The 12313-nt window shown below is 42.7% G+C and overlaps 1 protein-coding gene across 1 annotated transcript; it reads left to right on the plus strand.

The window, feature by feature from the left end:
* The first annotated feature begins 4153 nt into the window (after positions 1–4153).
* Positions 4154–6287, plus strand: DEFB134 (defensin beta 134). The gene is made up of 2 exons (XM_032470805.1): positions 4154–4211; positions 6145–6287. The coding sequence occupies exons 1-2, from the start codon at positions 4154–4156 to the stop codon at positions 6285–6287; spliced, it is 201 nt and encodes a 66-aa protein (XP_032326696.1).
* The last annotated feature ends 6026 nt before the right edge of the window (positions 6288–12313 follow it).

Here is a 12313-nt window from a genome sequence, read left to right on the forward strand (position 1 = left end):
TCTAGAAACTGTGTAATCAGACAATGATTGGCGTATCTATGCATTAAAATTATTCATCTATTGAAAAGAATAAGTTAGACCTACTTTAATTGGCCTGAAAAGATGTCCATGATAAATTGTTAAGTTAAAAAATAGCAAATTACAGAGTATGATTTTATTACTGGAAATAAAAAGCCATATATATGTGTGTATATATATATATATGAATGGAAAATTAACAAAAGGATACTCATCAAATTGTTGGCAAGCAAATCAATAAAGTTGGTGCCTCACAGGGAAGGCATCACAGGTGAAGAGGCAATTATTAATATTTTCTTCGTGTACCTCTGTTATTTTCACCTTCTAAGTGGAGACTATATGTATAACAAAAATTATACATAAAATGTAGGTGATTATGACTATTACAACTTTGTAGGAGGAAAATTTTAAGAGAAAGATTGTCCAAGAAATATGTAAATTGTCACAGAATGAGCATACATTTCTCATATGAATTTAAATACATTTCTCTGCCTATTGACCAGGAACATCATGTGAAGAAAGATGAGTTCCTCCAAGAAAAAAAAAAAAAAAAGAAACCTGTTGGTCCACATTTTTCTGTTCTCTCTTCCTCCTGAGTATAATCAGGAAAAAGGCCGCCAAGCTGGCAGATCTTGTGTGTCCAGGTCAATGGCTCTCTTAGGCGCATAGAAATCTCTCAGTGCCCCCACGTGGGTTGCCCAGGGCACCATTACTCACTCCTAATGATGGTCTAATGGAGCCAGGCATCCACCTACACTGCTACTCGCCAGTTGGTGAGCTACTGCTCGTAGATGGATGTTACCAAGAGAAAAGACTCCTTCCTGTTAGGGACCCTCAGGGAGTTGGCTGGGGGTGCTTTGGCATGGTAAATGGCAGTGGTGCACCTTTTATCTCCAAAGCTAACTTTCACAGGGAGGATTTGAAGAATACTTCTGTGTCATTGAGCATTTCCAGGAGGACTGTCCTATAAACAGTCCAGCAGTTTCTTATTCAATGTAGCCTTATTTATTATTTACCATTCAGTAACACCTTTACATGGTTCTCTCTGCAGGGACTTTGCCATTCTATGGGAAGGCATGTAACTGTGCCTCCTAATTCATTCTGATACTTCTGCTGGTCCCTTCCTAGTGATTTCCTTTTCTGAGCCTCTATTCCAAGCTCGCCAGTGAAGTGTTATGGTCTTTCTCACGTCCTGCTGCCCTACTTTTTAAAAAATCAAATCTTTGTAAAATTAAATATTTTCAAAAATATTTTATTAAATCAGTGTCATCCCTTTGTGGGGATAGAATATAAATCTTTAGTACCACAATAGGGTTAGGGATACAATAGTAAATAAGACACAGCTCTTGCCCCAAGAAGTGTACAGCGCAAAAGGAAAGGCAGAAAAGTGGCCAGAGAATTATGTCCCAGATCATATAGCGTTCCTAGTGTTATCAGTCATCTTTAAATTAAAGATTCCTGCCTGCCTGCCGTGTACTTACCAATGATCTTAATCTTCTACTAATTATTTCTGCTATCTAAAGCACAACTGAAAAGTTTACTGTTCAATATAAATATTCACTAGAAATGTGATGCTTAACATTTGGGAGACATAGACCACTTGGAGAAAATTTACTAAATATTTGCTAAGAAAAAATTAGAAATTTATGAAAACTCTACCAAGAAAAGAACTTACATAAGTAAGACAGTTTCCATTGTTTTGTGACTTCCTAAGGACCCAGGAATCAAAGTAAACGTCCACATTCTGAATCACACAGAGCTTTTATTCTGATACCAAGTCAAATCACATAAAAGCAGGATACTAAATTATACTACTTTAGAACCCCCAGGGGGAAGTCCTTACAGATTATAGTTGAGTATTATTTTGCCCTTGACTTCAGTTTGGAACTATTGAAAAACAGTATCTACATATGGACTTATATTGGACTTTTAAAGAGTTACGATCAAAGACAGCAAATTATTTGATCAAGATCTCTTATGAAAATATGCGACATAACATCCTTTCCAAATTCAAAGATTTTAATGACGTTTAAAATTAAGGGTGTTGAGAACCGTTGAGTGGCAGAGTTGGGAACCTCAGAATTCCTAGCAGGGCTAAGGGCAGGCATTTCTCTCCTGAAGGCAGTTAGTTTGGATGGGAGGAGGTGACTGCTACTTCATATTGCAAAGACCGCAACACAAAACTTCAAAAAATGAAAAATCAAAGAAACGACACCACCAAAGGATCCCAGTTCTGAGGTTTCCTCAGACCGGTTGTGACTGCTCATGCTTCTTGCTCCCTCTTGTGGCAGAATTCTTAAGCTTTCGTGCCTTCCAGATGCTGCAATGCACCAAGCCAGCCTCCCTTTTGCTTCCCCAGGGCTGGCACTAAGGCTCCAGTCTGTGGTCTCTAGCTGGCCCACAGATTCAGGCTGGCTTTCTGCACATGCTCACTAGCCATCTTCCAAAGCTTGCCTTTGCCACTGCCATTGGGAACATGCACAAGGAGGCAGTCAGCTACAGGGTTGAGGTGCATGGAGGGCTAGGGGTGCCTGTGGACTGGTTGGGGGATGCACAGGTGACACACCCCAGGGGCTCATGGCTGGGCTTCCTGGTAGAATCTCAGCGCAGTTACAGGATCTGCATCCCCTTAATGTGCTCCAACAGTCTTGTAACCACCCTCCCGGCCTCTTTCCTCCCTCTAGTCATGCAGCTCATAATCCAGTATTCTGCTTAGGGTGGGTAGGGTGAGAGAGAAATGGGTCTCTGGAAGAATCCTGAATAGCGAGGGAAGCCAGGTGCTCACTCACACCTCACTTTCCCCCGCAGGAGAACCAGCCAAATCAACATACAAAGATCAGTTGTGTCTCTACACACTAACAAACTATCTGAAAAAGGGCAGAAGTAAACAATTCCACTTACAATAGCATCAAATGAGTAATATACCTAGAAATACATTTAAACAAGGAAGTAAAAGATCATTGCTCTGAAAACTATAAAACATTGATGAGAAACTGAAGGAGATACAAGTAAATGGAAAGAAATCCTGTGCTCATGGATTTGAGGAATTAATACCATTAAAAAGTCCATACTGTCCAATGTGATGTACAGAGTCAATGCAATCCTTAATAAAATCTCGATGGCATTTTTTCACAGAAAGAGAAAAAAATCCTAACATTTTTAGAGAACCACAATTATACCTCAGGTAAAGCTGGAGAGGAAAAAGTCATCAAGAACGGCTGAGGGACGAATTTATGTACATATATGCATGACTGGGACATTGTGCTGCACACCAGAAACTGACACATTGTAAATGACTATACTTCAATAATAAATATTTTTAATAAAATTTTTTAAATAAAAAATAAGTTAAAAAAGAATGGTTGGGGAACAGATATGTTCATTATCTTGAATGTGATGATGGCTTCACATTCAAGGAAATGTGTGTCAAAATTTATCAAACTGTATACTTTAATATTTGCAGGAATTTTTTTCATTTACATCTCAATAAAGATTTTTTAATAGTGACAGTTTTTTTAATGACCTTGGTAAAATACTGTGTAGCTTTTAAAGATACCATTTATGGAAAGTTTATAATGGCATGGAGAATACTTACAGTATATATCACATTACAAAAGCAGGATCCATAAATACAAGCACATTAAGTTTATCACTATACAAAGATAGACTATTAAAGAATAAACTGGGCACAAATAAAACTTTCTTGAGAAACACACAGGTTGTCCCTGAGAGGTGGGGCTCAAGGGTGACTTTTCTTTCCTTGTAATTTTTAATATTTTATGAATTTTCTAAAATATCATTTAGTTTTTGTAACATAAAAGCCAAACAAAGTAAATTTTATTTATTTAAAAAAGAAAAAGCATATAATTCTGAGGTCTCCATTAGTACTTTTGGAAAATCCGGGGGTTGGGGAGCAGTGCCTTTGCCAGTAGCAAAAGCTGTCAAACGGGAAAGGGCTGTCCGTTTTTCCCTCACACAGGCATCGCCAACCCAGCTGCCCCTGGGGGATCAGTGTCGCATGTCTCCCTGGGGCAGATCGTACCCTGGACCAGATGGTGTGCTCGCTTCCCCTTTCTGCTCCCTGACAGCCTGTGTCAGACCCTGCCTCCAGCCTCCTCAATACACGCTCCCAGCCATGATGCCTCTCCTCATTGTGTTTGTGTTTCTATTCTTTTGGAATCCAGCGCTGACAGGTAAATGGGAATCTTCTGGGAGTTGGGGGCGGGGGGTCCTTTGTCAAGAAGACAATTTGTGCTAATCAAACCTATGAATGTCCCCCTTTCATTTTCAACATGGAAAAAGCATCAACCAGCTTTGATGTCAGCAAGACCTGGGCTTGAACCTTGGCTTTCCAACTTGATAGCTGTGCATCTTTAGGCGAAAGTCTGAACTTCTCTGAACCTTAGTTTCCTCCTTTACAAAAGGAAAATAATAGTAACACTAACTTCAGAGTCTTGCAAGTATTATGTGGGATAATGAATGGAATGTGCCTATAGGTAATATATTCAGTACCTGAATTATTAGAGCTGTCACTATGTTTTCATTAGTAATACTCCACCCTGTTTTGCCTAAGCTGTTGTTTTATCTCTATTCAGGAACATATCTAGGTATAAGAGTCAAAACCAACAAATAATAATAACACAATTTGTTAAGCTTTCTAATTTACTGGAATGACTTGTAATTCGTTTATTATCTGTAGATCCCTTACGTACAAGGAGAAACAGATTTGGAACTGCCTGTTCCAAGAGAATCGACGAGCTCCGTGTGATATGAGAAATGTATGATCGGGTGAGGCAGCAGTTAGGAGACATGAGGGATAACCCAGCTAGCGTCACACTCTCACTTGACCATATCTGTTACTGACTTTAGAAATCTCATCTTGAATATCCTCTTCACTCAGTGTTACTGAATCAGTTCACATCCGTATGTTGCAAGGTCCTACTTAATTTCTCTTCCTCTCTTAAGGATTCTCCAGGCAGATGAACCAGATCTTCAGATAATGTGACTCAACAGGCTGGATTTAAGAATCCGTAGGATCCAGGCTTCTGGAAGCTGTTGATGGGACCAGTTCCACTATAGCGCATGGCAATGAATTCAGGGTCTCCAGACAGTCGGCAACTGCCCAGAGTCTTCAATACTCCCTTCAGTGCCTTATACATTCCTGTAACTTTTCATTTCCACAGGAACTTCTGGTCTCTTTATATAGACCATACACTTCATCTTCTTAGGCTTCCGTCTCACTGGCTAAGTACCCCTGACCCCCTTCTCTTTTCCTATAGGACAGTTATCCTCCAGGACATGATGGATAGGGTAATATGTTAACTCAAAATTTCTACAGATGGCCAAATTTTAGCAGCCTTTTCCTTTTAACACCCTCTTACACATGAAAATAAAGAAGCATTCATACTCTGATGTTTCCATGGAGTGACATGTGCACAAAACGGTAAGCCCAGCTCAAATGCCGTGGGCTCCAGCCATAGATCCCGTCTTCAGAATCAATTTCACCCTCCTCTGAACCCACAGCACTGCCTCAAGTTGCGTGCATTTCACTGGTTCCTTCTCTCTCATAAGTATTTTGTGTTTCCTTTTTCTGTCTAGACTGAAAATTCTTATTTAGAGTTTATTATCTGATCAGTTTGGGCAAAGTTCCAAGTTATCAGTTATCTTAGTCAGTGCAAACGGCAGGAACAAAATACCGCAGGTGGTGTGGCTTAAACAGAATTTGCTTTCTCACAGTTTTGGAGGCTGGAAAGTCCAAGACCAGCTGAAGGCCGATTCAGTGCCGGATGGGAGCTATCTTCCTCGCTTGTAAACAGCCGCCTTCTTTCTCCGGGTTCCACCAATAAGGCCACTGATGAAGTCCCCACTCTTAGAACTTCATTTAACTTTGATTACCTCAGGCCCTATCTCCAAGTACAGTCACATTGGGGGTTAGAATTTCAACATATGAATTTGGTGGGGGACAAAATTCAATCCATAGCACTAGTTAATTTTTTTTTTCGGTTACAGAATCAATCATTATGACCAACTCTCTTGGAATCCAGTTTGACAAAAATGGAAGGACCAGCCATTCTATAGTCCCAAAAGGCCTATCGAGAATTATCTTTCCATTTATTTTCTTTCCAGGCTTGAATCCATTGTATTCAGAAATGCACAAGAGATGTTATGAAAACGGTACCTGCAGATTTGAGTGCCACGTAAGTGAAATGTTAGTTGCCTACTGTAAGTTTCAGCTGGAGTGCTGTATCAAAGGCAACCCTGACCCCTGACGTGAGAAGCCAAGAAACGCCAATCAACTTGCAAGTCCTTCTCATGCCTCCGTCTCTCACACAGCCAGGGGATTTAAACTGAACTGTGGCACTGGGATGTGCCCACAGCTGTTGGTTTTTAGCATTTCTTATAAGCCATCAGAACTTTAGAATCTTAAGATCTTGGATTTGAAAAGCTGAGCCGCAGCTAAGGTTCTCATGAAAACAACTTAGAATATATTTTCTCACTTCAGAGCGATAGTCGTGCTCTCCTCAAGGCCTGCTTTCCTCTCTGTTCATAGAAAGGATGTCTGTATCATTTGTGGAGGCTTCCAATTACAGAAACATCTTTCTACACCCAGGCTTTCCCCTGTCGTCCCTTCAGCTCCCCATTCACCTTTTCTTTGAGCCTCCCATCTGGAGAGGAACAGATCTGCCCTTTTGACCTTGTATAGCTCTCACATGGACCACATCGGCAAGACTTAACTGCAGGCCGGCATGAGTCTTGACTGAATCTGACCCTGCAGTTCTTTTTGAAACCCAAAGGATAAAAGCCACGTTATGATGGGTGGCCACAAGGCAGGGTCTCCTCCACCTCCCTGGTTTCAGGGAGTGAAATCATGGAACTTTCCACCTCAGCCCCCTTCAGGTTGAGCTATAAGACCACTTGGCTACGGTTTGGAGTTGGGTCCTCAGCAGCCGAGAGGCGTGCCACCTCCACTGCCCATCCTCTGGCCCCCTGGCTGGGTGTCATCCTGTGGCCGCAGGAGCTAACACCTTGCTGATCATGCTTCGCTGTGTGTAGGTAATAAACTGTCTAAATCCATTTGGATTCGTTGTTTTCTTTACAAAGTCGTGGCAGGTAAGCCTAGCAACTTCTGTTGGGTGTTGGCTGTCCTACTGACGACTGTGACAATGCTGAGCGTCTGCCTGGCTGCTCACCGCCATCGACCCACGTGCAGAGGCACGAGCGAGTCTGCGTGTGCTGCTCCAGGTGGGGGTGCAGCGGCGGAGGGGGTGGATCCGGGTGTGGAGCAGTTTTCTCCCACTTCCGTGCTGAATGCAGCTTGGACTCTAATGATTCTGAGGGGAAGGGGTTCTAGCAGCAAATATCCAACCGCTGATCTGGCACAGGGCTGAGGAAACAATGCAAAGTCCTCCCCACTGCAACTGGGAAAGGTTGAAAAGGGAACAGTGGTTGAGAAGGAATGAGGTGTTGTAAGGGGTTCTTCCTTCCCAGACACTGTTCAGCCTTTGATAAATTCCAGTGCTGGTGGCGTTAGGGACAGGTGGTTGCCAGAGGGGAGGCGGTGGGGGAGACCAGTGATATGTGAGGGAGATGAAGAAGTGCCAACTTCCAGTTAAAACATAAATGAGTCACAGGTATGAAATGTACAGAGGGCGGAATATGCTCAGTAATTATGTAATAACTTTGGTGACAGATTGTGTCTAAAAGTACCATGGGGAGCATTTTGAAATGTACAGACGTCTTCAAATAAGGAACCTGAACAGAAATTGGCCTGGGTCAGTCTCTGCACAATGACATACCTAAAAGAAATTCAATTCTAAGATTCAGATCCTTTTTAAAAATAATGTATTTATCAAATCTCTCAGTAAAGCAACAAAATATGGAAGGGTTTGGCCACAATATACAGCAAACTTCCTTCAGAATTCTTTCTGGGTTTCGCTCCCTGACATTCCGCTCATCCAGTGGCAAAAACTGCACTGTCTAAAAGTGATACCTGGGGTGTGCAGACTTTGTAATAGAGATTCAGAGGAGCCGCAGGGGCAGGGAAAAGCTCCCTTTAGGGAGACTCATTTTTGCTCAGAGCTGACTTAAGCAGTGGAATTGATGTCTCTTGATTAGCCAAGGAAGCTGGTCTACTAGGATTGACCTGTTAGAGATTCAGAGATCACAAGAATCAGAGGTAGGTTTTAACCCTGCTTTCTCCTTTGGCTCAACTCATCCAGAGTCAAGCCAGGGTAGGGAGTGGGTATAGCTCAGTGGCAGAGCATGTGCTTAGCATGTGCGAGGTCCTGGGTTCAATCCCCAGTACCTCCATTTTATTTAAAAAAAAAGGGGGGGGGGGTTAGAGCAAGTAAAAGCCACTGCTTCTCTAGTGCTTGAAGTGACTCTCTTCCCCACTAGCTTCCTGCGACCGTAAGCCAGGGAGACAGACATCCTCCTCCCCTTCCCTTCTCATATCTTACAGGGTGGTAGAATGACCCGTGTGGTTTCAGCTTGTCCTGTAATCAGCTATGATCAAAACAATCAGGGATGGCTTGCTTAATTAGAATGGAATTCCATAAAGAGCAGGATTTGGGCTGTCTGAGGCTTTCTATTCTGGAACACTTCTATAATTCAGGATTTGAATTTTCAATCTTGTTGGCTTGCTTAAGTATCGGAAACCCTCATTCACTTGTATATTTGCTTCCATTTGCAAAACATGTTCTTCTGGGTCAATAACTGTGAATTATGTGCTTTACTCCAAGGAGGAGTTCATTTTCTTTTCCAAATTAACTACATCTCTGCACTTCCTTCAAGTATGAACCGCATAGGCACCTCCCTTGAGTATGAAGCTAGCTGTGAGGTTGCTGTATCCTGCCTTTATTATGTTGTGGTACGTTCCTTCCAGCTTGCTAACAGTGTTTATCATGAAAAGATGTATTTTGCCAAATGCTTTTTCTATTGCTGTTAGAATGATCATATGATACTTATCTTTCATTCTATGAATTAGGCGTAACAGATAATTACCTGGGCATGTTTATTCATTCTCGTATCCCAGGAGTAAATCCCACCTGATCATGGTATAAGATCCTTTCATTCTGTTGTAGAATTTAGTTTCAAATACTCTGTTGAGAATTTTTTCATCTATATTCATAGGGATATTGGTCCATACTTTTCTTGTAGTGTCCTTATCTGATTTGGGTATCAGGGTGATGCTGGCCTTATAAGATGAGTTTGGAAGTGTTCACTTCCTTTCAATTTTTTAGAAGAATTTGAGAAGGATTAGTATTAATTATTTTTTAAGTGTTGGTAAAATTCACCAGTGAAACAATCTGGTCCTAGACTTTTCTTTGTTGAAAAGGTTTCGATTACAGATTCAACCTCCTTACTTCTTATTGGTCTGTTCTGAGTTTATATTTCTAGAAGATTCCATTTTGGAAGGTTGTATTATAACTGAGCAGGACCCTATGGGACCTTCCCGGGACAGACCCCTCCCCCAGATCTTCTGCTGGAGCCCTTCTCTGAAGTACCCAGTTAATAGTATCTCATGCATATTTCCTGAGTTTTTCAGAGGCTAAAAACCACCACCAAATGGAAGAAATTACCTACTTGATGATCAGGAACACGTGGCTCCAAGACCTTCTGGCACCTAAGGATTGATCACCATCAACCAATCAGAATTGTGCACAGCTGATCACAGACCCCTGGGATGCCCCTCCCTCCACTGGCCTTTAAAAAGGCTCAGGTGAAACCCTTCTAGGAGTTCGGGGGTTTTTTGGGCGCAAGTCACCTGTTTCCCTCGCTCAGCCCAGCAATAAATCTTTCCCTGTTCCACACTCCAACGTTTTGATGTTTTTTGACCTCACTGTGCTTTGGATGCATGAGCATGTGTTTGGTAACAATTTTGGCAAAGTCAAGCCAGGAGTCTGTGCCAGTGGCACGCCAACCCCCGCTGGAGGAAGCCCCTTCCCCGGGTCCCCAGCAGCAGCCAGAGCTCACTTCGCTCCAGGGGAGGAAGGACTCTCCTTGACGGGTGCGGCCACCCCTGCAGGAGGCTGTTTGGAGCCGAGAAGCATCCGGAGGTGCATCCACACTTGGTGTCACTCAGGTGAGTCACCCCAGCTTGTGCAGGCTGGGAATTCTCTCTGCCCCATCTGGGCTCATTCCTTCTCTTTTGAGAGCTGGGTCAGTCTGTTTGGCGGCCTCTTTCTGGGAGTGGAAATTGAATTTTTAGACAGTACCTCCTTCGATTTTCTGTCCGTGCAACCATAGCTGATTTGTTGTGTTTTTGTGTGTATCATTTTGGAGTGAGCCACTCGGCTTGTGCGGGATGGGAAAATTCTACCCCCCCCCCCACTTGGCCTCATTCCCCTGCAGGAAGAGAGCCACTCTAGGCTCAGTGGGAGCCCCTCCAGGTCTGTTGTCTTTCAGGAGCCAGGCCACTCGGGAGGCCTCCATCTGGGAGTGGAAGTGGAATTTGGGGGCCACACCTCATTTCATCCTTTGCGTGTGGGACCACGTTTGTCGTTCGTGTGTGTGTGTCAGTACTTGCAGGCGCCGGCTGGGACGTCTTTGGTGAACAGCGGGGTTGAGTGTGAGGACGCCAGTGTCCTTCCTGCTGCGCTGCTCCGCCTGTGCCGGAGCCCTGGCTGGGACTCTCTCCCCAGCCTTGGTCACTCACTCAGCTTCATCTCTGATGGGGCGCTGGCTGGGAAGCCCCCTTTTAGGGGCTGGGGAAGTGTTTTAAGCGACCATTTTGAATTGTTTGCTTGATATTTGATAACACCAGCCATGGATAATTAAATATGGACGATCAGAGCTCTGTTTCATCTCATAGTCCCCCAGAGTATATTTTGCAAAACTGGGAGATCTTCAGCTAAGCTCCCGTAAATGAAAGGAAATGATTTTTCTTATTGCAGTGCTGTGTGGGCTCAGTGCTCCCTGAGATCTGCAGAACAGTGGCCCTGGTGGCTCTGCTGTTATGTCACAGTGGGCCTTTTGGGATGGCTTCCACCTTTGTCGTGGAATGTGTTTTGAGTTTAAAAAAAAAAGAATGAAAGAAAGAAAAAAGTATGTGATGTGGCATGGAATTACGTTTTGTTAAGGGGAAAGAGATTTGCTCCTGGAGCTGGTGGTTTCTAGATGGGGGAAAAAAAATAAGGGACAAACTAATACAGACACAGAAAGTTGTGGAAAGTTTGGAGAAAGAGAGCCCTAAAAAAGGAGTTCTGTGCGTGGCTGGGCTGATCATAGATTAAACTTAATTAGGTAAATGGATGTTGTTATTAAAAGTGGGCTGGTGCAGAACTAGATTTGGTGCCTCCCTGTTCAGAGGACAAGTTTACTTAGGGTACTTCTGATAACAGATTGTGTGGAATTTTTTGTTATTTTTGACAAACTTCCTATCGAGTTTTAATTAAAGTTCTTTTGACTTCAGCTAACTTTGGGAGGCTTCCAAGGGCCCCTGCGACATTCCAGAGAAAAATATTTCACTAGGATTGGCTGGTGTGTTGAATTGCATGGGAAGCACTGTCCAATGGGTGATAAGCCCCCTCGGGTTATACCATATGGATAAATGTTAATATGGACATTCTAGAAATTATATAAAGTTTCTGAAATTTAGGTATGTCCTGGTATAATGAATAATTATCATTCATAATTCTAGTTGTTATCTTAGAATGTTGTGTGTCACAACACCTTGATGAAGCCCTTTTATCAAAAGCATTGTAATCAGACCTTTTGCATGGCTTTTGGGGTCTTTGGTCATTCATAGATGATTAGTGATGCTTGGCAGGACTGCTGCATCTTCAGAAGGAATCGTCGGGGACTTTTTGACAAGGGCACTTTCTTTGAAATCATGTTGCTGAGCTGGTGGGGTACTTAAGAAGCCTAATGAAAACTCTGATTTCATAAAACTGTTAGTAAGAGGGATGGATGGCACTGGATTGAGTGAACTGATGGATATGGTTATAATCGGTTATCTGAAGTATTACTGGCTTTTAAGCTATGTTTTCTAATTGAACTATTTATCAAGTGTTTGTCTCCCTTTGTAGATTGTCCTCAAAGTTTAGGATAGAAAGAGAATTCTCTAACGAAGTTGTCACAGTGCGTAACTACACATGGTGCATAGCAATGCTTGCTCTAAGTCTATTGCTAAAAGCACGCATATGATGCCTGTGTGACAACCAGGTACAAGTAATAAAATGTACACCCTGTAAAATGTTTCCCCGTTAAAACACGTACCTCTGGGCCTGTTCATGACGGCTGACTTGTTTTCCCCCCACGTGGATAACGAGGCAAACAGAAAGGAGGCCAACAC

Source organism: Camelus ferus, chromosome 31 (genome assembly GCF_009834535.1).
Source record: "Camelus ferus isolate YT-003-E chromosome 31, BCGSAC_Cfer_1.0, whole genome shotgun sequence".
Classification (NCBI taxonomy): domain Eukaryota; kingdom Metazoa; phylum Chordata; class Mammalia; order Artiodactyla; family Camelidae; genus Camelus; species Camelus ferus.